Source organism: Nothobranchius furzeri, chromosome 2, assembly GCF_043380555.1.
Source record: "Nothobranchius furzeri strain GRZ-AD chromosome 2, NfurGRZ-RIMD1, whole genome shotgun sequence".
Lineage (NCBI taxonomy): Eukaryota > Metazoa > Chordata > Actinopteri > Cyprinodontiformes > Nothobranchiidae > Nothobranchius > Nothobranchius furzeri.
Window position 1 is genome coordinate 91,902,480 of NC_091742.1, and position 24,106 is coordinate 91,926,585.

A 24,106-nucleotide genomic window follows, 5' to 3' on the forward strand; every position below is an offset into this window, starting at 1 on the left:
GATGGACAACTACATGGGGAACAAGACACTCACCCCCCAGCAATGCATACCACTTACAAACTCTATTCTAGATTCCACATAATTTTTTATGGAATTTACCTCTTATATTTTGATGCCAAAAAATTATTCTGGACTGATATTTTGCACTGTTTAGCTCATTTTACACTGCTGACTGTGTTCATGTGCAATAAAATAGATTGCAGTCAACTGCACAATTCTCCTATGTTTTTCTTTTTCTTAACTGAAATGTATTCATCACTTGTATAGGTTAAATAGCTAAACAATAACAAACCGATTAATCGAAAAAAAAAATAATCGACAGATTAATCGATTATGAAAATAATCGTTAGTTGCAGCCCTAGTTAAAGGAATCACTGAAGCGGTGTGAAGCGCTCCGTTGCACGTCTAGGCGGTACCATAGGAGGCGAGCTGCCGTGGTTCGCCGCATGCTGCAGGAGCGAGCTTTCTAGGTGCGCACAGCATCCCCCGGTCCCCTCCTCCTCCCCCTCCCCCTTGTCCGGAACTCTACCTCACCAGTCTGAAGCAGCCACCCTGTCCGTAACAAGTCCGGACCTGTTATTAGGGGCTTAGTCCGGTTAAATTTCGGAACACGTTATCCGGATGTTTGTATTCAGACACAAAGGTCTTACTTTTGTTCTGAAAAAATACAACATATTACCTTCAAATATAGCAGGTTTTTTCTGTTCCCTATATTCCAGACTGAAAAAGCTGAATTATTTCATTTTGAGGAATGCACTTTTGATCTGTATGGCAGCTTGTTTGTAATGTTATCATATGCCAGACTCATTAAGTTTCCATTAAATAAATTTGATGGAAGTAAAAATCGTGTTTACTTGAATTAATGATCTCATTAAATCCAGGGCTTGCCTGTTTCCAGTGTTTCCCAACAATGGAGGGGACACTAATGTAAGTAAAGCTTTCCCTGATCGAAGTTAAGTTGGTCAAACTGCAAATATTTACACGTCATACAGTCATAAAATGAGAATTTGACTTTCAAAAATAGTTAAATGTTAAAAAATGTATTTACTAACAGAGAGTAGTTTTAGAGGAACTGAATTAATTGATAGGTTATTTATTTACAAATGTAGATAAAGAAAAAGACAATCTTGCATGAAAAAAGAATTAAAAATGTCAATAATCGAAGAATCGTGGTACCAGTAATTGAATCGAACCAAAAATCATTATAATCAAAGAATCGAAGCATTGAAGCTCCCATAATCAAAACTGAATCGTGAAGTACCCTTTTTGGAACACCCCTACCGATTACTGGGCGAGCACTTAACTCCTGTGCCCCCGTCGCCCACCGTTGTTGACATTCAACATTTTGGAGTTGCTGTGGCGAATGCAGAACAGCTGGCACAAGACCGCTAGCAATGGAGACAACCGGTTCACCTGGTGGGCTCAACGCACCAGAGCGAGACAACACCCAACCCCTTACAGGAGCCGTGGTGATGATGATAATGCCTTAGTTCTGGGTACGAAGTGGGAATAACATGACTCTGGCAGGAACCAAAATAAAAATATCAATAGGTGTTAACTAAAGAAACAAAGAAACAGAAAATACATTTCTTTTTTTAGTGCCTCTCAAGTTAAAAATCACAAGGCTCTTCACCAGAACAAACTTCCAGAGTCTGGGCTCACAGCAGCTAATGAGCCGTCACCTTTGGTCTTTAGCCTGGTGCTGCACAACCAGTAGGCTTTGGTCACTGGACCTCTGGGACCTGCTGGGGGGGGGGGGGGGGGGGGGTCTAAAGAAGATCACCAATGTATGATTGTGCTTGTCCATGTAAGGCCCTAAAGACCAATATATATATATATATATATATATATATATATCCAGGAGGGGCTCTGAGTAGACCCGCTGCTCCTCCACATTGAGAGGAGCCAGTTGAGGTGGCTGTAACCTCCACTTAAATTACTGCAAAATGCTGTAAGAACAGGACTTTAATTTAAATACTTAAGCCATAGATTATTTTTTTTAATCAGCAATGATTGATATTGAAACATCAACATATTAACCCCAAATTCAATACCCTAAGGACTGAGAAAAAATGCAGGAACGTTACAAGTAGAGAATAAAATGGATGCCATTTTCTTAGAACAACGGGATAAAAAATAACAATTCTCACACAATTCCAGTTGGCCAAATAATCCATCAGGTTTTTGAAGGGGTGGCTTGACCTCTACAGTGGGTCTGTTGGATTATTTGTGTATTAACTCACCTGGGTCACAATGCTCCAGGGTTTTATCTGACCTTTGAAAAACTAGTTAGAACTTGCTAGAATTGCCTTGATTTAATTCCACAGTCACTTATATTAGGTGCAGACACCACATAACTCACTATCTCTTCATTCAGCATCAGCATTATGTAGTCATTCTGGACACACGGTCTGGTTTCTAATCTAATCAGGGAATGCCCTTGGAGGGTTAGAATAGATTATGACAGCCAAGTATAGGAACTCTTGGAAAGATCCAAAGAGCCCGGCATTTCTGTATTTGTGCTTGTACTGTTGTCTCTGCTATTTATTTATAAACCAAGATAAAAATGAATCATTGCCTCATCGTATTATTGAGGTATCGCCTTGGTAAAATTAATGTGAGCTGAAATACTTCAAAATCTCTCGAGCATCTCTCCCCTGTGAGGACAGAACCAGAGAGGTTCTAACCGAGCTTCATCAGCCCGCCGTGGACCGGATCTCAGAAACAAATCCAACAAGACCAATATTTAAATATTGCAGCTCATGGGAGAGGTACTGTAATGTCCCACCATGCAGTGATAAAAAAAGTCATTCATCTATCAGTACCTGTGTCCATGCTGTCCAGGTCCAGGTGGTGAAGAACACACGATGAATCAGTCCCAGCTGATGGATGATCCTGAAGTGGTAGCAGGTTTTCTTTAGCCGTGTTTAGCTAACAGCTGCAATAGAAACAAAGCAGGAGAGCTGATTAAGATGCTGCTTCAGAACAACGCAGGCGATTAAAGATCCAACGCTTTGGTTCTGATCAGCTGAGGACAGATCCAGTCTGGAAAAGAGGACCTTTGGTCACCTGAGTTCACGGAGTAGAGCTAACCGCCTCAAAAATTCTCCTCACACACCAGAACAACAAGCTAGCTCTGTTAGCAGCTTTCGGTTTCTGCTTTTTCCGGTGGTCGGTGACCAGCGTAAAGGTGCACTACCGCCACCTGCTGGACTCTCTGAGCTCTGATAAGTTAAAGAAAAAACGAATGTTGCATTTTCTACATGTAATCAATTGAATATAATACTATAATTATTATATAGCTATGCTAAAAATATTCTACATGCATAAGTAATACACAATTCTAACACAACAGTTGACCTTATTTTATTTAATCTTCATTAAACCAGACGAGTCTACTGAGACTCATTCTCATTTGTGACGCTCTGGCCAAGAGGCAGCAGCAGACTCATAGTTAGCTTTACACCAAGGAGGACGTTTGTATTTTGGACAGAGAACACAAGTGGTCTCAGAGAAGCTTCTGGAAGCTTTAGAATAGAATAGACTTTATTGATCCCACGGTGGGGGAATTAGTTATAGCAGCATCAACACTTAAGAGAATAATTTGAAGAAAAAAGTTAGCAAAGCTACGTGTATTTATACACATAGGCACTAGTCTAGAATTGTGACCTTCGACCACTAAAAACTACATATAAAAAAGGAAAATACTTTGGTTCCAACACTGCAGCATAGTGCAAGAGACACTTACATACAATGTAAATCTGGTATTGAATGAGTATTGAACACATACTGAATATTGCATTGGTGGTATTGTGTACCAGGATAATGTCAGTACCAGTTAAACTGAGGAGTTATACACTCTTACTGGAGAGGGGATGAATGAGCTACGGTAGTGTTGTTTTACATCTGGGATGTCTCAGTCTGCCTCTGAAGGAGCTGTCCATGGTCTCCACAGCGGAATGCAGTGGGTGGGAGGATTTTTTTAAGATGGTGGTCATCTTCCCCAGCATCCTCCTTTCACACATCTCCTTAACTGAATCCAGTGGGCAGCTCAGAACCGAGCTAGTCTTGTTATCCAACGTGTTCAGTCTCTTCCTCGACAAGATGGCGCCGAGTATGGCTGCCTCGTCGCGAGCTCCACCAAGCAAGTTTTTGTGTTTACTACTTTTTCTTTTTCTTTATTTTTTCATGAGTAGCACATGTATCCTTGTGTACGACCGACAAACCTTACTGGACATAAAAGACGGATTTTCTCATTGCTTCCCGGAGTTCAGGTTTTTCATCACGGACCCGCCGTTTGCAGATCCTCCATTCATCTCACCTGAGACGCCTTTGTTATGGGTCCGTGGAGGCCGCAAGCGCCGACGCAGAGGGAGAAGATCTGGCGTTGTGGTTCGACTGAGACGGCGCACTAACAGACCACCATTACCCAGTTTAGTACTGGCTAATGTGCAGTCCCTGGAGAACAAGCTGTGCAAGCTTCGGGCTCGGATCTCATTCCAGCGAGAGATGCGGGACTGCTGCGTGATCTGCCTCATAGAAACCTGGCTATCGGACAAAGTACCGGACAACGCACTACAACTACCGGGGTTCTCCGTGCACCGCGCGGATAGGTCACAGGAGCTTACAGGGAAAAGCAGAGGTGGCGGTGTGTGTTTCATGATCAACAACAGCTGGTGTGATTATGCGAACGTGCACCCGGTCAAATCCTTCTGCTCTCCGGACCTGGAGTACCTGATGATTAAGTGCCGACCATTCTGGCTACCGAGGGAATTCACAGCAGTGACTATTACGGCTGTTTACATTCCCCCACAAGCCGGCACTGACCGAGCACTCAGAGAACTGTACAGCGCGATCAGCAATGAGGAAACCGTACACCCAGAGGCGGCGTTTATTACGATCGGCGACCTTAAGAAGGGTAACCTGAAGAAAGTCTCACCAAAACTACACTAACACATCCATTTCAATACACGTGGAGACCGGCTACTCGACCACTGCTACACCTCTTTCCGAGATGCGTACAAAGCCCTCCCCCGCGCCCCATTCAGCCAATAAGATCACCGCTCTATCCTGCTTATACCTGCCTACAGACAGAAGCTGAAACGGGAAGCTCCAACCCTGAGGGCGGTGCATCGTTGGTCAGACCAATCGGAGTCTGCGCTGCAGGTTTGTTTTGATCGTGCGGACTGGGAAATGTTTCACGCGGCTGCTAGAGACATTGATGAGTACACAGACTCAGTCTGCGGATTTATCAGGAAATACGTGGAAGATGTTGTCCCATCCAGAACAGTTAAATCCTTCCCGAATCAAAAACCCTGGATTATTGGAGGTGTGCGAACGGCGCTGGCGGCGCGATGCACCGCCTTTGCCTCTGCGAACACATCAGACTACAAACACGCACATTACCAACTCCGGAAGACGATCAAAGCAGCCAAACTTGAGTACAGAGACAGGGTGGAGCAACAGTTTGACAACCCCCGGAGTATGTGGCAGGGACTAAACACAATCACAGACTTTAGAGGGAAAACCAGAACACCACAGACCACGGCCTCTCTGTGTGAGGATCTAAACGCATTCTATGCCAGATTCGACACAGCGAACACCATGAGACCGGACAGTGAGCGCACCGAGGATGACGTCTGTGCTCACACTGTGTCTGAAGAGGATGTGCGGAGGTGCTTCAGGAGGGTGAACGCACGCAAAGCTACTGGTCCGGACGGGATTCCCGGCCGCGTCCTCAGGTCATGCGCGGCTCAGCTGGCTGGAGTGTTTACACACATCTTCAACCTTTCCCTCTGTCTGTAGTCCCAGCCTGCTTCAAAATGGCCACAATTGTCCCTGTACCAAAATCCTCCACCATCTCCTCATTGAATGACTGGCGACCTGTAGCCCTGACCCCCATCGTGAGCAAATGCTTCGAGAAGTTGGTCAGGGACTTCATCTGCTCTGCACTGCCCGATTCACTGGACCCTCTACTGTTCGCATATCGCCACAACAGGTCCACTGATGATGCCATAGCCCTGACACTCCATGCTGCCCGTCACACCTGGAGAAGAGGGACATGTATGTGAGAATGCTGTTTGTAGATTACAGCGCAGCATTCAACACCATTGTTCCCTCGAAGCTGGACAGGAAACTGCAGGATCTAGGACTGAGCAGCTCCCTCTGCAGCTGGATCCTTAACTTTCTGTCTGACAGACGCCAGGTGGTCAGACTGGGCGGCACCACCTCATCCCCCGTCACACTGAACACTGGTGCTCCACAGGGGTGTGCGCTGAGCCCTCTCCTGTACTCACTCTACAGCCACGACTGCACGGCCACGAGAAACTCCAAGATCATTGTGAAGTTTGCAGATGACACCACAGTGGTAGGTCTCATCACCAACAATGATGAGACGGCCTACAGGGAGGAGATCAGCGCCCTGACCCACTGGTGTCAGGACAACCGTCTCACCCTCAACGTCACAAAGACAAAGGAGATGATAGTGGACTTCCGGAGGAGCAGAGGAATGCACACCCCCATCACCATCAACGGCGACGCTGTGGAGAGGGTGAGCAGCTTCCATTTCCTTGGAGTTCATCTGGCTGAGGATCTTACGTGGTCAGTGCACACGAACAATACAGTGAAGAAGGCACAGCAGCGCCTCTTCTTTCTCAGGAGACTGAAAAGATTTGGCATGAGCCGCCGCATCCTCAGGACCTTCTATCGCTGTGCCATTGAGAGCATCCTCACTGGATGCATCTCCGCCTGGTATGGCAACAGCACCGCTTACAACCGCAAATCTCTCCAGAGAGTAGTGCGGTGTGCAGAAAGGATTATTGGAGGTGAGCTTCCCTCCCTCCAAGACATCTACAGGAAGCGGTGCCTGAGGAAAGCGGGGAGGATCATCAAGGACTCAAGTCACCCCAGCCATAAACTGTTCAGACTACTTCCATCAGGAAGGAGGTTCTGCAGCATCCGGTCCAGAACCAGCAGACTGAGAGACAGCTTTTTCCATCAGGCCATCAGACTGCTGAACACTTCACAGACGCCTCACCCTCACTACTGAAACTCCAACATTACACACTCCATACTGTACATTAATGCCACTGTTTTGCACATGCCAGCCTCTGTATATTTTATATCTCTGATTTTATTGTTTACTTTATTCATTTGTAAAACATGAACATACACACTATACACACTCACACACGTAGAAAAAAAATACTAGCACACACATTAGTAATGTACATACCTTACATACTATACATATTACTTAGATTAGCCATTTTTTTATTTTATATTTTGCTTGTTTTTACGTTACTGTATTTTTTCACAACTCTGTTGCAGTGAAGCGCGCACACAAGAATTTCACTCGCATGTACTGTACCAGTGAACCTGCACATGTGACGTGACAATAAAAGTGATTTGATTTGATTTCCTGTCCTGATCAGAGCTGCCTGCACCCCAACAGACCACAGCAGAGTGGACAACAGAGCCAACCACAGAGTGATAAAAGGATTTTAGCAGCTGGGAATGAGCTCCTAAGGACCTCAGCCTCCTCAGGAGGTAAAGGTGGCTTTGGCCCTTCTTATACAGAGCATCTGTGTTGTTGGACCAGTCCAGTTTGCTGTTGAGGCGAATAAGCAGGTACTTAAAGGTATCCACCTTCTCAATGTCTGCTCCCTGGATGTTTACTGGTGAGTGAGGAGGAGTGTGTCTCACCTATAAAGCTCTTAATAACCAAGCTCCATCAAACATCAGTGATCTGATTGTTCCATATGTTCCTAACAGAGCACTTCGCTCTCAGACTGCAGGTTTACTGGTGGTTCCCAGAATATCTGAAAATAGGAATTTAAAAGTTAAAACTGCTTTAATCTTTAATTTTGTCTGGTTTCCTTATCATCTAACAAGTTTGGCAGAATCAAGAGACACAGATTAAATCTCAAAAACACTCACCTTTTCTTATCTTTGTTAAGACAGAAGCTTAGGATTCGTCACTTTCTGAAGTTCTGACAATTCACCCTGAAAACAAGTTCTCTGGACATAACGTACAAAACGTGAGTTAAATTTCAGTTTTTTCTTTTTTGTTGTAGATCTTTTTAACCAAACCTGGTGACTTAAATCTTAAAAACATACATTATTTTATCATCTTGGTTAGGATTGAAGCTTAGGACCCACAGTAATTTTATCATGAGTGTTTTATTAGTTCTTAAATTTGCTTATCGCTTAATAAAAAATTTTTTCTATCTTACCTTGTGCACCAAAATACCGCAGCAATTTCCTAATGTTGTGACTTGGCACACATATGGCAATAAAAACTTCTGATTCTGAATCTGTGAAAAACAGACTCGACTAAACAAGACAGCTTTATTTATATAGCACATTTGCCAAACAAAGGCAACTCATTATGCTTTACAGCAATAAAGGACAAAAACAAAAATGAACAATAGAATTAGATATAAAACACTGAAGACTAAAACTAGAAAACACACACAGTCCTGTAGGCTGCACAAGTAGATGAATGAAGAACAGAAAAGTTAAAATTTACAGGTTTCCAGCTAATAAAATAAACTAAAGTCAGGACCAGTTCTAGTGGCTAAACCATCCACATAGTGGGAGACAGTGACAGAATTAAAGTAAAATATCTGCCTCACATATCCATCATTTTCACTGCTCATCAGTACCGGAGGCTGTGGGTCTTAGGCGGGTTACAGTTGAGCTGAAGTGAGTTATAACCTTTGTTATCCTCCTAGCTTATAAAAACCATCACGCAGCACAGTCTTGACTTGGCTTCTTTATTTTTTTCCCCCACACTTCCTTGTGCCCTCTTTTTTTCTTCCCCTCCAACACAGCACATAGGAACCAAAACTAGGGCAAGGGGGTATATATAAGAATAACTTTGAGAGAATATAAAACAAATAATCAGATCAATTCTGTATTGTTATACACAAAATAATTCCTTACTAAATGACACTAATTCCTCATTCTGATTGAATGAAACTGAAACTATTGTCATTCATATTAAAGATTACACTAGCTAGCTATTTCAAACTCATCTGGAAGCTTTGTGCTAAACATCATTAGCATAGAGATGTTTATTTTTTGTTCATCTACACCAAGATGTGTTAAATAATCTAAAGTAGTCATATCTAAATGCCTAGGTTTTATTTTGTTAACTTAAATCATGGAGATACAGCTCTGGGTAACGGCTGGAGATGGGGTTCTAGCCCTCCAGCTAGTGTGGATGTGCTCAGTTACCTGGATGTAAACAACATGCAGTGGATCTATATTTTATTGTGTTTGGTGAAAACTGAAGCAAAGGATGGAATCTGTGTATATAAAAGAGACTTATAAGATATTATATAATTTTAGATACACCTTTTGCTAAAAAACATTTTTGTGCTAAGGATCCCAAACATTGCGTTTACTAAGAGAAGTTGTGCTTTTAGAGGCACTTTTAGGTCAACTAAATGTTATATTAAACCACATTTTGTTGCTGGAAGCCAAGTAAAAAGTCACTCTGTCTGTAACCTCATCTACTCCACCTAACCCTACCACCATAACACTTGACTCATTAACTGCCAATGACGACTTTAAACCATCACGTGAGAGTCCACTAAAGTTGTGATTTGCACTGTCACTTTTAATTTGTCCACAGAGCTCATTAACAGAAGGTTTCTATCCTGTGTGGACACTCATGTGCTTGAATAAAAATGTCTTTTGTCCATATCTTTCTCCACAGAATTCACAAGCAAATGGTTTATGTCCTGTGAGGACTCTCATGTGAGTGTTTAAATGCGACTTTTGGGTAAATCTTTTTTCACAGAGCTCACAGAAAAAGGTTTCTGTCCGGTGTGGACTCTCATGTGATAGTTTAAGTTTGACTTACTGGTAAATCCATTTCCACAGAGATCACAGATAAAAGGTTTCTGTCCTGTGTGGACCCTCATGTGAGTGTTTAAAGTTGACTTTTCGGTAAATCGATTTCCACAGAGCTCACAGATAAAAGGTTTCTGTCCTGTGTGGACTCTCATGTGACTGTTTAAGTTTGACTTACGGGTAAATCCATTTCCACAGAGCTCACAGATAAAAGGTTTCTGCCCTGTGTGGACTCTCATGTGACTGTGTAAAGTTGACTTTTCGGTAAATCGATTTCCACAGAGCTCACAGATAAAAGGTTTCTGTCCTGTGTGGACTCTCATGTGAGTGTTTAAAGTTGACTTTTCGGTAAATCGATTTCCACAGAGCTCACAGATAAAAGGGTTCTGTCCTGTGTGTTTAATCACGTGAGTGTTTAAGTTTGACTTACGGGTAAATCCATTTCCACAGAGATCACAGATAAAAGGTTTCTGCCCTGTGTGGACTCTCATGTGACTGTGTAAAGCTGACTTTTTGTTGAATCGATTTCCACAGAGCTCACAGATAAAAGGTTTCTGTCCTGTGTGGACTGTCATGTGAGTGTTTAAAGTTGACTTTTCGGTAAATCGATTTCCACAGAGCTCACAGGCAAAAGGTTTCTGTCCTGTGTGGATTCTCTGGTGTCTGTTAAAACTTGATTTTCTCCCAAATATTTTTCCACAGTCACAACTAAATGATTTTAGTTCTTTCTGGACTTCCCTGTTTGGATCTACAGGTTGCTTAAATCTAACTGATTTCTTATTAACCAAAAAGCTGGAAGACCTGATTACTGAATGGCTGGTTACTCTCACGTGTTTCTGGAGAGACTGCTTATCATGAAATTGTTCACCGCACTCAAGACAGCTAGAAGATATGTTGACTGTCTTAACATCTGACTCAGAAGACCTTTTCTCTTTCCAGTCATGGTCTTCGTCTCCAGTTTCAGACCCAGAGCCTGACATCCCAGAGTCTAGATTCATATCATCATCTCCACTAACTTCAGTCTCAGAAGAATCAGATGTTTGTTCATGAGGGTTCAGATCTGGGTTCCTGCTAGTTCCTGATACCCCACAAATTTCCGCTGCCATCTGGTCAGATGAGCTGCTGGTTGGAACATCTTTGTCTTCTATTTGCTGCTGATGAAGCTGTGAGACCAGAGGTTTCTCTTCATCATCCTCACTCTTTATAGAAACAACACTGAATTGAAACCAGGCAGAATCAGTCTCCTCCTTCAAATGGAGATGCTCTCCCTTAAGACTGGTCCAGAGTTCCTCCTTTTCCTCCTTTATGTGGAGATGTTCTGGGTCCTGCTGTTCCACACCAGCACTCTGTTCTTCAGAATCTTCTTTAACCTGCACAATCTGTTGAACATCTGTAGGAAACAGAAACACATAACGTGAAATACCGACTGCTGTAACTTTAAATTCACACCAAGCCCCCACAACGCGGCTCTAAAATTGTGCCCAACCCGGAAGTAATAAAATTGCAGTTCCACCCTCATCTGCTGGGGGCTGGTGTCAGAAGCGAGCAAATCCTCATTGACTTCCATGTTAAAAATATGAATTTCACAGCAGAAATAAACATGTTTACAGCCTGGTACCAAAACATGTTTTCGTCTAAATTATCTAGTTTACACTCATGACAACTCTGAGGGGGGTGAATTTTTTTCTCACTCTTCTGTTTAAGTGTATTAAAAGCCTAAAATTCTGTAAAATTAATGAGCATCAGACCCACGTGACCACAGAGCTAACTCCGGAGAAAGGCCTCAGTAGAGCCTCGGTCTGGCTTGGAAACTGCTCCAGGATTTTGAGTCTCTGTGTTTGTGTTTTCTTTTTTGGATATTATTGGTGCAATTGTTGGACAAAATGACTTGCTGTGGTATTAATTGCACTAATAGAGCGTCCAAGGAGTCTCCACTTCATTTTTTTCGGTAAGTAAAATTATATTCATGAATTTTAGGTCACTGCCGAGCTGAGCTTAGATTTTAACAAGTACTGTTTAACCATGAAATTTAAATGTAATAGGGTAAAACCCAGTGCATTTAACATAATGCTGCACTTTAGAAAATGGGTTGAAATGTAACATGTTGGTGGAGCTGGGTTCCGACTAGCGGCTTGGGGAGCTCTCGGGAGACCGATGTTTTCCACCCGGAATGCCGGCTGTTTCTCCCCGCAGCCCGGTCCATCTCTGTCTGACCGCAACTTTTGTTAGCTGCGCGGGCTGACGGGTGTTTCTCCCCGCAGCTCGGTGCATCTGTCTGATCGCGGCTTCTGTTTGATGCTCGGGCTGACAGCTTGCGGAGCTCTGGGATGGAAACCTTTCCACCCGGTTCTCCCCAGCGGCAGCTCTGCACATCTCAGATCGCAGCGGCGCTTGTCTGCTGTGCGGCTGCCGGCTTGTGGAGGTCTCGGAGACCACTGTGTTCCACCCGGTTTTACCCAGTGGTCAGCCCGGCGTATCTCTGACTCAGAAGCTCTGGTGTTGCGCACAGTTAACTCTGGTTGTAGCTAGGTTGCTACCTCCATTAGCTTAGCTCCCACCTCCGCATTAGCTTTGGGTTAGCTTCAGGTTAGCTTGTAGCTAGTTCGACCGGGTGTCGTCAGTTGATCCCAGCCTTACAGCCATAAGTCAGCACAAGGTCCAATGTATGATGGCAGGAGTGGGTGGAGCTAGGTATTCTTTGAGTAAAACCAATTGAGTCTAAGATATTACTAAAGGCTACATCGAGGCAATCATTTTCGATGTCCACATGAATGTTGAAATCCCCCACTACAATGACCTTATCAGTATTTAGCACTGTAGCGTTATGGATTTATGCTCTTTTATGAAAGAGAAACCATGCTACGTATTAATTCGGAATATTAATTTTAATAAATCAATAACCAAATTTTATATTGTTCAGAAGACTCAAAGGTTGTTTTCATCCATAAACTGCCGATAATATCTGAGTGTCTGTGTTTCAGTTCAATGAGGAACAAGTTTGAAGGATTAAAAGTTTTAATTCTTCAAATTAAACTAATGATTTTGAAAATTGACAAACAGGAAATAACAATCACATTGGCAACTTTGTGGGACAATCTTTTAACAGTTTATATGCTGTTCTTGCTCAAATAGACCTTCTGGTGACTTTATGAAGATTGAGAATGTTGTGACATGAATGCGTGTGTGAGTCTGATTTTGCTTCAAGAAGAAACAGGTGTCTGAGTGAAGTGATGGTTTGGATAAACTTAGGTCTTATCAGAGAACTGCATCAAACGCTAAAACCGTGCTCTGTCTCACCGAACTCTTGTGGACCCTCTTTCGGATCCGGGCCGTGGAGGATGTTGTGGTTCATCCAGATGACACCGGCGGCTGACAGGAGACGTAGGTGTCGAACGGAACCGGTCCAGAGTTGCCCTCGGTACACGTGGATGGTAGAGCGTTTTATCGATGCGCTTTCTTAAGTTAATTCACTCAGAAATCAAAAGACTCGGTAATGAGTCTTCGTTAGAAGTCGCGATTCAGCTATTCTGCCTGGCTTGGCAGAAACAGCGTGAAAGGGGGGAAGAACGAGCCAACAGGCTCTGCCCCCCCTTTGGTTTTCAGGTCTGTTCTCTCTCGTTGTCCAACACGAACTGCCTCAAAAGACTGAAGCTTACCAAAAACCTTTCTCTTCTCAAAGCAAACGTGCGTCATCAAATGTGTCTGGAGTTTACTGTGAGCAGGTGTGTGTGGGTGTGTGTGAATGTTTGTGCTTGTGTGTGTGAAGGTCAGTAACAAACATTCTTAACATTATTTAAGAATGGATTCATTAAACCATTATAATTACCCCAAAGCATAAGAACCATTCATTTGATTAAACACATTTATAATGAACAAAATGATAATGGTTATTTTAACATTAAAATCAAGAAAAAGAAGTTTAAACTTTATGTTTTGACTTGATCTGGGTACAACTCATGTAAACACATCTTCTGGTAGACTGCAGGTGGCAGATGTTATGGTTTCCTCCCAGACTCGCTGGCGTTCAGGTCTTAATCTGTGGGTGAAAGTTCTCAGCGACCCAGCTATGACCCAGCTGAGTCCAACACCACCATTGTGACAGAAAACTCATATTTCCTCACGTTACAGCACCAAATCAGACAAAAAAATCAGAGATCTGATCCAAAAACTCAGAGTAAGGGCCTGGTGGACGATATAAAACTACAAACAAGAGTGGTTTTACAGTTTTGCAATCTGGATTAGGAAAACTAAGAATAAGATGTTCGAACGAACTGTAGCTATTAATTGGTAAGGGACTGATTAATAAGTCCGAATGAAAAATGGTTGCTACTCCTCCTCCTCGCCCTGTACTTCGAGCAATATGATGATTTAAATAATTTGAAGGAGTCGACTCGTTTAAGCTAACATAGTCCTCTTGCTGCAGCCAGGATTCTGAGAGAGAGCAAAGAGATCTGATTATCACAAATCAAGTCATTAACTAAAAAAGTCTTAGAAAAAATGGATCTAATGTTCAACAACCCACATTTAATTTTTCTAGTTTTCTGCTCAGTTGAATTTGTTCTAATATTTATGAGATTTCCATGGTTTGCTTTATTAAGCCTGATATTTAATCTGTGTGATTTTGGCCGTGGGCAGGACACTGTCTCTATGGGGTAGTGGGTGGGTAACAGTACAGAAGCTGCAGAGGGGTGTGTTAAACTACGACTCTGCTTTCTGGTCTGGACCTTGGGTAGTCATGGAGGACTAATAAAACTGGCCATGTTCCTAGAAAGAAGAGCTGCTCCATCCAAAGAGGGATGGATGCCGTCTCTCCGCATCAGACCAGGTTTTCCCCAAAAAGTTTTCCAATCATCAATGTAGCCCACGTTGTTTTCAGGACACCACCTAGACAGACAGCGGTTGAAGGACAGCATGCGGCTAAACATGTCGTCACTGGTCCGATCAGGCAGGGGGCCAGAGAAAATTACGGAGTCCGACATTGTTTTGGCAAACTTACATACCGAAGCAACATTAATTTTAGTGACCTCCGATTGGCGTAACCGGGTGTCGTTACCGCCAGCGTGAATAACAATCTTACTGTATTTACGCTTATCCTTAGCCAGCAGTTTCAGATAAGATTTAATGTCGCCTGCTCTGGCCCCAGGTAAACATTTAACTATGGTTGCTGGAGTCTCTAATGCCACATTTCTGACTATGGAGCTGCCAATGATCAGAGTCGGCTTGTCAGTGGGTGCGTCACTGAGCGGGGAAAATCTATTAGAAACGTGGATGGGTTGGTGGTGGCCTACGGGCTGGGTTCTATGCTTCCTACGTACCGTCACCCAGCCGGCCTGAGGTCCCGGCTGCTCGGGTTCTACTGGAGGACCGCTACGGGGTTGTTCTGAGCTAGTTAGCCCCGTGCTAGCTAAGTAGCTACGGCTGTTTACGGGTTTTTCAACAGCGCGGAGCCGGGACTCCAATTCCGACACCCTCGCCTCCAAAGCTACAAAAATACTACATTTATTACATGTACCATTATCACTAAAGGAGGCAGAGGAGTAACTAAACATCTGACACAGAGAGCAAGAGATAGGAGACGGAGAAGCAGAGACAGAAGTAGCCATAGCCGTGCTGAGGCTAAGCTAACTGGAAAGCAAACTGTTCAACACCAAATAAACTGCGTGCGAACTCAAATGGTTCCCTAAAAGCTAGGTGGAACAACAGAAAATGTGTGTTTTAGCGTGCTTAGGTGCTACAATAACTCAGAGATATCCTGTTACAGAGAAATTAAATCGGTTTTAGCGAGCCCCAAACACCAAGCAGCTTCACGGAGTGCAACACTAAAAACAGGAAACAGGAAACGCCTTACCGCCAGGTACAGCCAATAAGCAATATTAATTTTATTGATGCATTCATAATTAAAGAGGTCATTGATTTTATTGTAAAACCTCTGACTTTAATTTGTAATCAATCCTTTCAAAAATGTGTTTTTCCAAACAGCATGAAAACGTCTAAATTCAAACCAATTTTTAAAAATGGAGACAAACATTGTGTTGATAATTATAGACAAGTGTCCATACTTCCTCAATTCTCAAAAATATTTGACAAATAATTTGCAAAACAGCTGGATCTTTTCACTGAAGAATATGGGTTACACAGTGAGCACCAGTACGGGTTTAGAGCAAAAAGAACAACTACATATGCAATTATGGAAATGGTAGAAAAAATAACAGAGGCAAGGGAAAATGATGAGTATTTAGTTGGGATTTTTATTGACTGGCAAAAAGCATTTGATACTATTGATCACAGTATCTTATAAAAAAAAACTTGAGAAGTATGGATTAAGAGGGGTGACTTATTCATGAATGAGGAGATATTTGGACAATATGAAGCAATATGTAGAAATCAATAATACAATCTCAAAATTAAGGAAGGTTACTTGTGGTGTACCCCAGGAATCTGTTCTTGGAACAAAACTTTTTTTTTTTACTTTACATTAATTGTATTAGTAAGGTCACTAATTTATTGAAATTTGTGATTTTTGCAGATGATACAAATTTATGATGTTCGGGTAATTTACAGAAAATTTTCCCCTTAATAATAAAACAATTGGGAATCCTTAAGACTTGGTTTGATATTAATAGATTATCACTCAATTTAAAAAAGACAAAATTTATGATATTTGGTAATAAAAATGAACTTGACAGGGAAATTAACTTAAAAATATGTTATGTTGAAATTGAAAGGGTGACAGAAATTAAATTTTTGGGGGTGGTTATTGATCATAAAATGAAATGGAGACAGCATGTTTATTACATTAAAGGAAAACTTTCTAAGATTACAGCAATACTGTATAAATTAAGACATATGTTGAATAATGCAGCTTTACATATAATTTATTGTTCACTCATACTACCTTACATTTCACACTGTGTGGAAGTCTGGGGACTGACTAATCAAACGTTAGTTAGTGCAATAGTGCTCTTACAAAGACGTGCAATACGTATTAATAAGGTAGATTATTTGGCACATACACATCTGTTGTTTTTAAAATCACATGTTATGAAAATTAATGATTTAGTATACTATAAAATAATGCAAATAATGTTACCCACTCACTACTGTTACCCACCCACTACCCCATAGAGACAGTGTCCTGCCCACGGCCAAAATCACACAGATTAAATATCAAGCTTAATAAAGCAAATCATGGAAATCTCATAAATATTAGAACAAATTCAACTGAGCAGAAAACTAGAAAAATTAAATGTGGGTTATTGAACATTAGATCTATTTTTTCTAAGACTTTGTTAGTTAATGACTTGATTTGTGATAATCAGATCTCTTTGCTCTCTCACAGAATCCTGGCTGCAGCAAGAGGACTATGTTAGCTTAAATGAGTCGACTCGTAATTATTTAAATCATCATATTAGGGCTGAAACGATTCCTCGAGTACCTCGAATAATTCGAGCACAAAAAATCCTCGAGTCAAATTCTCTGCCTCGAAGCTTCGTTTAATTCAGGTTTAATTAATTCATGGCTTTGCAATCGCCCGTGGTCATGTTTCACCCGGACCGAAATAAGTGACGCACATACACACTGCACTGAATGCACACGCTAGTAGCGAACGCAACTTAACTTTCTTTTAAGCCATGGCGGACAACGTGGACCCCAGTGGAGTGCGAAAAAGACACAAAATGTCAAAGGTGTGGGACCATTTTTCATGTCGTAAGGCGGAAAACGTAGTCCAGTGTAAATACTGTAAAATAGATTTAGCCTACCACACCTTATTCCTCGATGCTGCAACCTGACCAGGAAACATCCACATGTAAATGTCACTTCTGCAAGCGGACTCGGAGCCTCTACAAGATAATGCATTTAGCCTGTATTTCTATATATTCTACGGACACTGTGCAACTTTTTCAATTGTAGCACTCAGTTTCAGCTCACACCATACATCTGGTAGCAACACGTCGGACTTAAAATGTGCTAAAAATAGCAGTTTTTACAACACGTCGGACTTTTTACTGTGTAGCGTTAGGAAGTATAATGGTCTGCCCTTAACAGCTGCCCCTTCACACAGTAACACCGCCAAGGTCGGACGCTTGGTTCAGTATGTTTACATTCCAGGAGAAGAGACAAGAACAGAAGAACGCTTTTCATGGGTTAATCAAAGTACTTCATTTGTGATAAGCTAATCAAAGCATATGTTGATCATTAATAATCAGGTGAATGATCTGTGAAATAAAGATGTCATGAGTTATGTGTTTAATGAATAAACAGGGCTGCCCCAGACACACTGATATGCATTACCATGGAAACGCATGACACATTGTTTTCAACCAATCAGAACTTTCGTCTGTGGTAGGGCAGAATCTGGTTTGTTTATGAAAGTAGTCCAATCCGGTTTACTAAGATTCTCAAACAACTGGGAGATATAAAAAGAAGGCAACGCCATTTTAAGTCAGTTCCACGTTACGTTCCACTTTCAGCAGTTAAGTATTAAACTCAGCTCCAGGACATCCGAGTTCCTAAGGATTTCCATCGTCATCATTAAGAAGTTCAGACTGGCCAGCTGGACTTCCTACTTTGAGCTGAAATCTGTCAAGCTTGAGATTTTCCGTCGTTTTACCAACGAGACTACGTTCTTTCAAAATAAGAGTGAACTTGCTGACGCCTGCCAACCATTAATGGAGTTATCCTCAGACGGGTGTTGTGTGCTGTGACCGCTGTTCCACCAGCTCCAGTACAACCGAGGTCTTGGAACCTGGCAATTCCTGATCTACACGGGAGACTCCATCTAAGGTACGGCAAAATGGCGGCTCATGTCATCAGCTCCTGAAGCCTCGTGGTAGCCTAGTCAAAACAACCAGATTCGCTGCTCAGACTAGAGTTTCTGAACAAAACACACACACACACACACACACACACACACACACACCAAACCGAACCGTCTACATCCATATGCATCCATCATTGAGATAGTCCTGGTAGATTGTAAGAATTTATATTTATAGAAATTAAAGATTCTTAAATGATCCCAACTCTCTCTCTTTCTTGTCTCTCAGTCAATACAAAGTGTTTAAGTAAACTCCCTGATGATAAAAACAGCCTCTTCTGATTGATTACTTAGTTTGTATAAATATACCAAATCAGGTAATTAAATTATCTAATTACAGTATATAAATATACAAACTTCAAATCATTACATCTGTGTTGTTATTGATGTCCGTTGTCCCTCGGGATTGCTGCAGGACACATGTATTTATGAGTGGCGGAGGAAAACGAAAGAAAGTAAATAAATGTTTTGTGATCAGTATAATTTGACAAAACCACAGCAAACACGCTTTCGACAATCCTTGTTAGTGTGAGACAAAAAAAAGTGTAGAAATTAAAACGAACGTGTGTTAATAGGGAAACAGCTGGCGAGCCATGTTTGCGCATGCGGCGTGAGTGGTTCTGGTGCTGTTTGGGCCGCAGCCGCTCGCATTTGTTTACTGTGAAGTAAAGTAGAAGTGCTGAAGTTTTGAAAACTAATTTTGAAAAAAACTTGAAGAATAACTGGCAATCGCTTTCTCAATTCAAGAGGTCTTTCAGATTTTATAACATGCTATTTTATATAATGGTTTAAAAACGCAAAAGAGTAATTTATTAGAGTACTCGATTAATCGATAAAAGATTCGATAGAGTACTCGATTACAAAAATATTCGATAGCTGCAGCCCTACATCATATTGCTCGAAGTACAGGGAGACTATCACGAGATAAACCTCACACTCAATGGCTCGACATTTTACCAAGTTTGGTAAGAATGCTGCTTTTCAGGACTTTTATTTGGTGTTTTTCATTCTCTGCTTCCGTACATTTAACGTTTCGACTCTATCTGCGTGGTTTGGACAGATTTCGTTCTCTGCTTCTCCAGTCTGTTAAAAGTATAATGCGCCACTCTGTCCCGCAGCCTCCTGTCCGCCTACCGGGCGTTCATTAGTAGCTGAGTGAGAGAGGCTGAGGGGGAGAGACTCAGAGAAGCTTTAGAGCTTTTTTACTGCTGGAGAAAAAAACGTAGCAAGTCATCATCTTCCTAAATGCAGTTATTCTCTTCTGAATCAGCACTTCTTTAAAGAAGAAATAGTTAAATGCAACAAAGGGAAATCAGTCTGTTCATGCGACTTGTATCAACAAATAAGTCTGAACAGTGTTAAAGGTTCATCTTAAAATAAACCTTTAAGAGTTTGAAGATTTTTAATTTTAATAAGTTCATCTTAAAACATCTTTCTCAAGTAGAATAAAGTTTCCTCTGTGAGGTCAGATAGGCCCATCTGTGCTGTTTTGAAACAGAAATAAACAAATGAATCATATTTGTCCACCCAAATACTTAAATATCACAAAAACAGGAAGGACAAAAACACAGTCAAGGTAAAGTAAGACATTTTATTTTTAAATAAGCGGCTGTTTGTGATTAATCATGAGGACATGATTTATATCATTATTAAATAGCCTATGTGGCCTATAGGCTATGTAACTGAGATTTAATATGAAAAATTAGACAAACCTATTTTCTAATTAGGTATTTGCTCTATGTTGATTTATATTTCATAAACATTTACGGGCCAAGAGGAACATCAGCTGCTGATGGTATAATTTGAAGAAAAAAGTCCATTATGCTAACCTCCTCCCTTCATATTCAGAATTTTCTAGTTGTGTATAAAATGTGTACATTGTGCCTCTCTAGTTCTTAATAAAGGTTAAATAGTTTTGAATTTAGTCATGTCACATGCCAGTGATTTATAATATAAACCTATAAATAATCTATGGCAGTATTTTTTTACCATGGTTTAAAACTTTTATCTTATTATAGAATGAATATGACAAATTATCATTTTGTGTTTGAATGCAGGCTCAGTGAACAAGTACATTCAAGGAGGGGCTCAAGCCAAAAGTTCAGATCAGCCATCCACCAGCAGTTCAAGAGCCATCACGTCTGAACCTTCTACAACATCACCCAGCCCTGACCAGGATCAGACCGAGCACAGCCCACAGCCAGCACTTCTGAAGGCAGAGGGAGTCCTGGATCTGAAAAAGCATCTGAAAATTACACTGGAGAAACACATGTTTCTACATCCGGTGCTTGTGTTGTGTGGATCCGTTACATAGTTCTAAATAATAACAATAAGGAGTTCTTGTGTTGTGTATGTTATATTATGTAAATATCAATCCTACTTTCTGGATATAATGAGCAGTTTGTGCATACAAGAGATTTAAAGAGAATTTAAGGCGAAGCGCCTGCACATACTGTGTTATTGTGTTGTTTTTTCTGCCGGGGGGGGGGGCACCACGATGCCTTTGTACTTAGGGCACCAAAATAGCTAGCAATGACCCTGTCAGTGCACATCTCCAACATTGTTCTTTACAACACATTCTCTAACAATATAACAATCTACCTTCTGTTCAAACAGCTGTTCTGAGATTTTCAAACCTTTAAAATGAAATGACTCAGCACTCCCTTTCACACTTTTTCCAGTTTCCCTAGACTCGCCTGCACACAATTAAAATAATCATCTGTAAAGCTTTAGCACATTTGATATAGAAAACACATCTTTTGTAACCAATTAAAATATTTTCTATGGCAAAATATGCAGGCTTATTTCATTTTACTTTCATTCTAATAGCGATCTGTTGTGGGCTTTGTGCATTTACTAATAAAAATACAACAGGTCACTACGATTATTTGGACATTAAAATTATTATAATGAAACTGATGTTTGCACATGAGTTGGCTCACCTTCTATCCCAACAGGAGCAATACCCTCACTGCTGGCTCCTGGCTCTTCTTCTGACACTACATTGTGTGAAAATGGTCACAATTCAGCATTCATTTTCCTTTTTTACACGCTTTCTGATCAATGCTGAATCATCTAGCATTTTAGAACACTTTCATATAGACCCAGGATAGTTTTCATCATATAAATTTTAATAATATTCAGTTCACTGACTTAATAAGTAATCCTACCTGTACATGCCCGCTCTGGAATTGTGGGTTTCTGCCTGGTGCTTATTAGGCCTACTGGATCTTGTGTTTGACTCTGAGGGGCTACAAGACAGTTTGGTGGCATCAGTCACATCATACTGTTAATTATATTACATAACGTTATGTCATGATGCCATATAATTCATTATTGATGCTTAATTAACTTGAATGGTGATTTGCAGCCGGTAAAGTTTAACATCTTGACTTGCCTTAACCGTTTTTATCTTCATTTGAAGTTAAAGACCGCGAGCTTGTTTGAGAAAAAAAGGTGCTCATTTTTGCACATTTAGCTGCATCTGTTTCCAGCGCTTTCCTCTTTTTAATTCTTGCCTTCTCCGCGCCACCCTTGCTCTTTCTACTTTCCATCTTTCCGTCAACTGCGTGGTCACGTGGTGCGCACAGGCGCATTCAGGGAAAAAAAAACAGCTGCAGCCTGCAGGTAGAGACAGCCGGGAGGAGCGTATGAGATCAGCCCGGCGGCCTCACCCCCAAATTCCACTACCTCCGCTCCGCTGCGCTCCGCTCCGACACGAACGCCGGAGCAAAATCGGTCCCGTTGTAGTCAATCAGAGCAATTCCACTACTGCGGCCGTGCTCCGGCAGTGCGGCGCAGTGCTCCGCCCTCTGTTCCGGCAAAAATAGAATCGATCCTATTTTCGCCAGACGCCGGAGCACCTCCGCAGTTAATGGACAGAAATCACAACGGCCCAACAAGAAAAGGAGCAAGCACAATTTCCGTATTTCACAATTAATCGATAAACAAAAGGCGTTTTTTGTTTAATATGCACAGGTTTAACAACTTTTAACAACTATCAATGGCGGCTGAAGTTTAAATGCACAAAATTAAGCCATAAATACAGTTTCCACTATCAAAGTAGTCACACTTTTTTGATCCAAACACTGCTGATCTGTCAACACAAATGATGGGCAGATTAAACAGTTCATGCCGATGCTTCTCCCACACAACGGGTGTTTGGATCTAACTTCCGCGTTTATTGCTCGGACTGTATCGCAAGATCTCGAAAGTCCCGCGCATGCTTGTTTGTCCACCTCAGGTCTCCGCACCGGAGCGGAGCCGTTGTAGAGCGGGTACCAGTAAAAATTGAGTTTCAGTGCCATGACTGAACACCGGCACCAAAAAATAAAAATAAAATGATAAAAAAAACAAAAACGAGAGCACCGGCCTATGCGGCCCTAACATCGCGCGGCCCACCGGGAATTCTCCAGACCCTCCCGATTAGCCACTCCGGGCCTGAATCCATCAGGTTTTTGAAGGGGTGGCTTGACCTCTACAGTGGGTCTGTTGCATTATTTGTGTATTAACTCACCTGGGTCACAATGCTCTAGGGTTTTATCTGACCTTTGAAAAACTAGTTAGAACTTGCTAGAATTGCCTTGATTTAATTCCACAGTCACTTATATTAGGTGCAGACACCACATAACTCACTATCTCTTCATTCAGCATCAGCATTATGTAGTCATTCTGGACACACGGTCTGGTTTCTAATCTAATCAGGGAATGCCCTTGGGGGGTTAGAATAGATTATGACAGCCAAGTATAGGAACTCTTGGAAAGATCCAAAGAGCCCGGCATTTCTGTATTTGTGCTTGTACTGTTGTCTCTGCTATTTATTTATAAACCAAGATAAAAATGAATCACTGCCTCATCGTATTATTGAGGTATCGCCATGGGAAAATTAAAGTGAGCTGAAATACTTCAAAATCTCTCGAGCATCTCTCCCCTGTGAGGACAGAACCAGAGAGGTTCTAACCGAGCTTCATCAGCCCGCCGTGGACCGGATCTCAGAAACAAATCCAGCAAGACCATTATTTAAATATTACAGCTCATGGGAGAGGTACTGTAATGTCCCACCATGCAGTGATAAAAAAGTCATCCATCCACCAGTACCTGTGTCCATGCTGTCCAGGTCCAGGTGGTGAAGAACACACGATGAATCAGTCCCAGCTGATGGATGATCCTGAAGTGGTAGCAGGTTTTCTTTAGCCGTGTTTAGCTAACAGCTGCAATAGAAACAAAGCAGGAGAGCTGATTAAGATGCTGCTTCAGAACAACGCAGGAGATTAAAGATCTAACGCTTTGGTTCTGATCAGCTGAGGACAGATCCAGTCTGGAAAAGAGGACCTTTGGTCACCTGAGTTCACGGAGTAGAGCTAACCGCCTCAAAAATTCTCCTCACACACCAGAACAACAAGCTAGCTCTGCTAGCAACTTTCGGTT

General features: G+C 41.8%; 1 protein-coding gene across 1 annotated transcript in view; it reads right to left on the reverse strand.

Annotated features, from left to right (window-relative positions):
• The window catches only part of LOC129159907 (zinc finger protein 721-like), a 33,078-nt gene extending 9,314 nt beyond the window's left edge, over positions 1–23,764 (reverse strand). Inside the window, exons 1-16 of the mRNA XM_070542399.1 lie at positions 21,850–23,764; positions 21,622–21,678; positions 9,780–11,251; positions 9,588–9,665; positions 7,772–7,820; positions 7,456–7,583; positions 5,788–5,914; positions 5,612–5,678; positions 5,263–5,371; positions 5,081–5,209; positions 4,766–4,923; positions 4,442–4,623; positions 4,322–4,398; positions 3,400–3,527; positions 3,200–3,224; positions 2,826–2,928 (exon numbers count right to left, since the gene is read on the reverse strand). Of these exons, the coding sequence (XP_070398500.1) occupies positions 2,826–2,928; positions 3,200–3,224; positions 3,400–3,527; positions 4,322–4,398; positions 4,442–4,623; positions 4,766–4,923; positions 5,081–5,209; positions 5,263–5,371; positions 5,612–5,678; positions 5,788–5,914; positions 7,456–7,583; positions 7,772–7,820; positions 9,588–9,665; positions 9,780–11,251; positions 21,622–21,678; positions 21,850–21,952 (2,992 nt within the window). The 5' untranslated portion in view covers positions 21,953–23,764. The remainder of the gene's footprint in view (positions 1–2,825; positions 2,929–3,199; positions 3,225–3,399; positions 3,528–4,321; positions 4,399–4,441; positions 4,624–4,765; positions 4,924–5,080; positions 5,210–5,262; positions 5,372–5,611; positions 5,679–5,787; positions 5,915–7,455; positions 7,584–7,771; positions 7,821–9,587; positions 9,666–9,779; positions 11,252–21,621; positions 21,679–21,849) is intronic.
• Between the last annotated feature and the right edge of the window lie 342 nt (positions 23,765–24,106).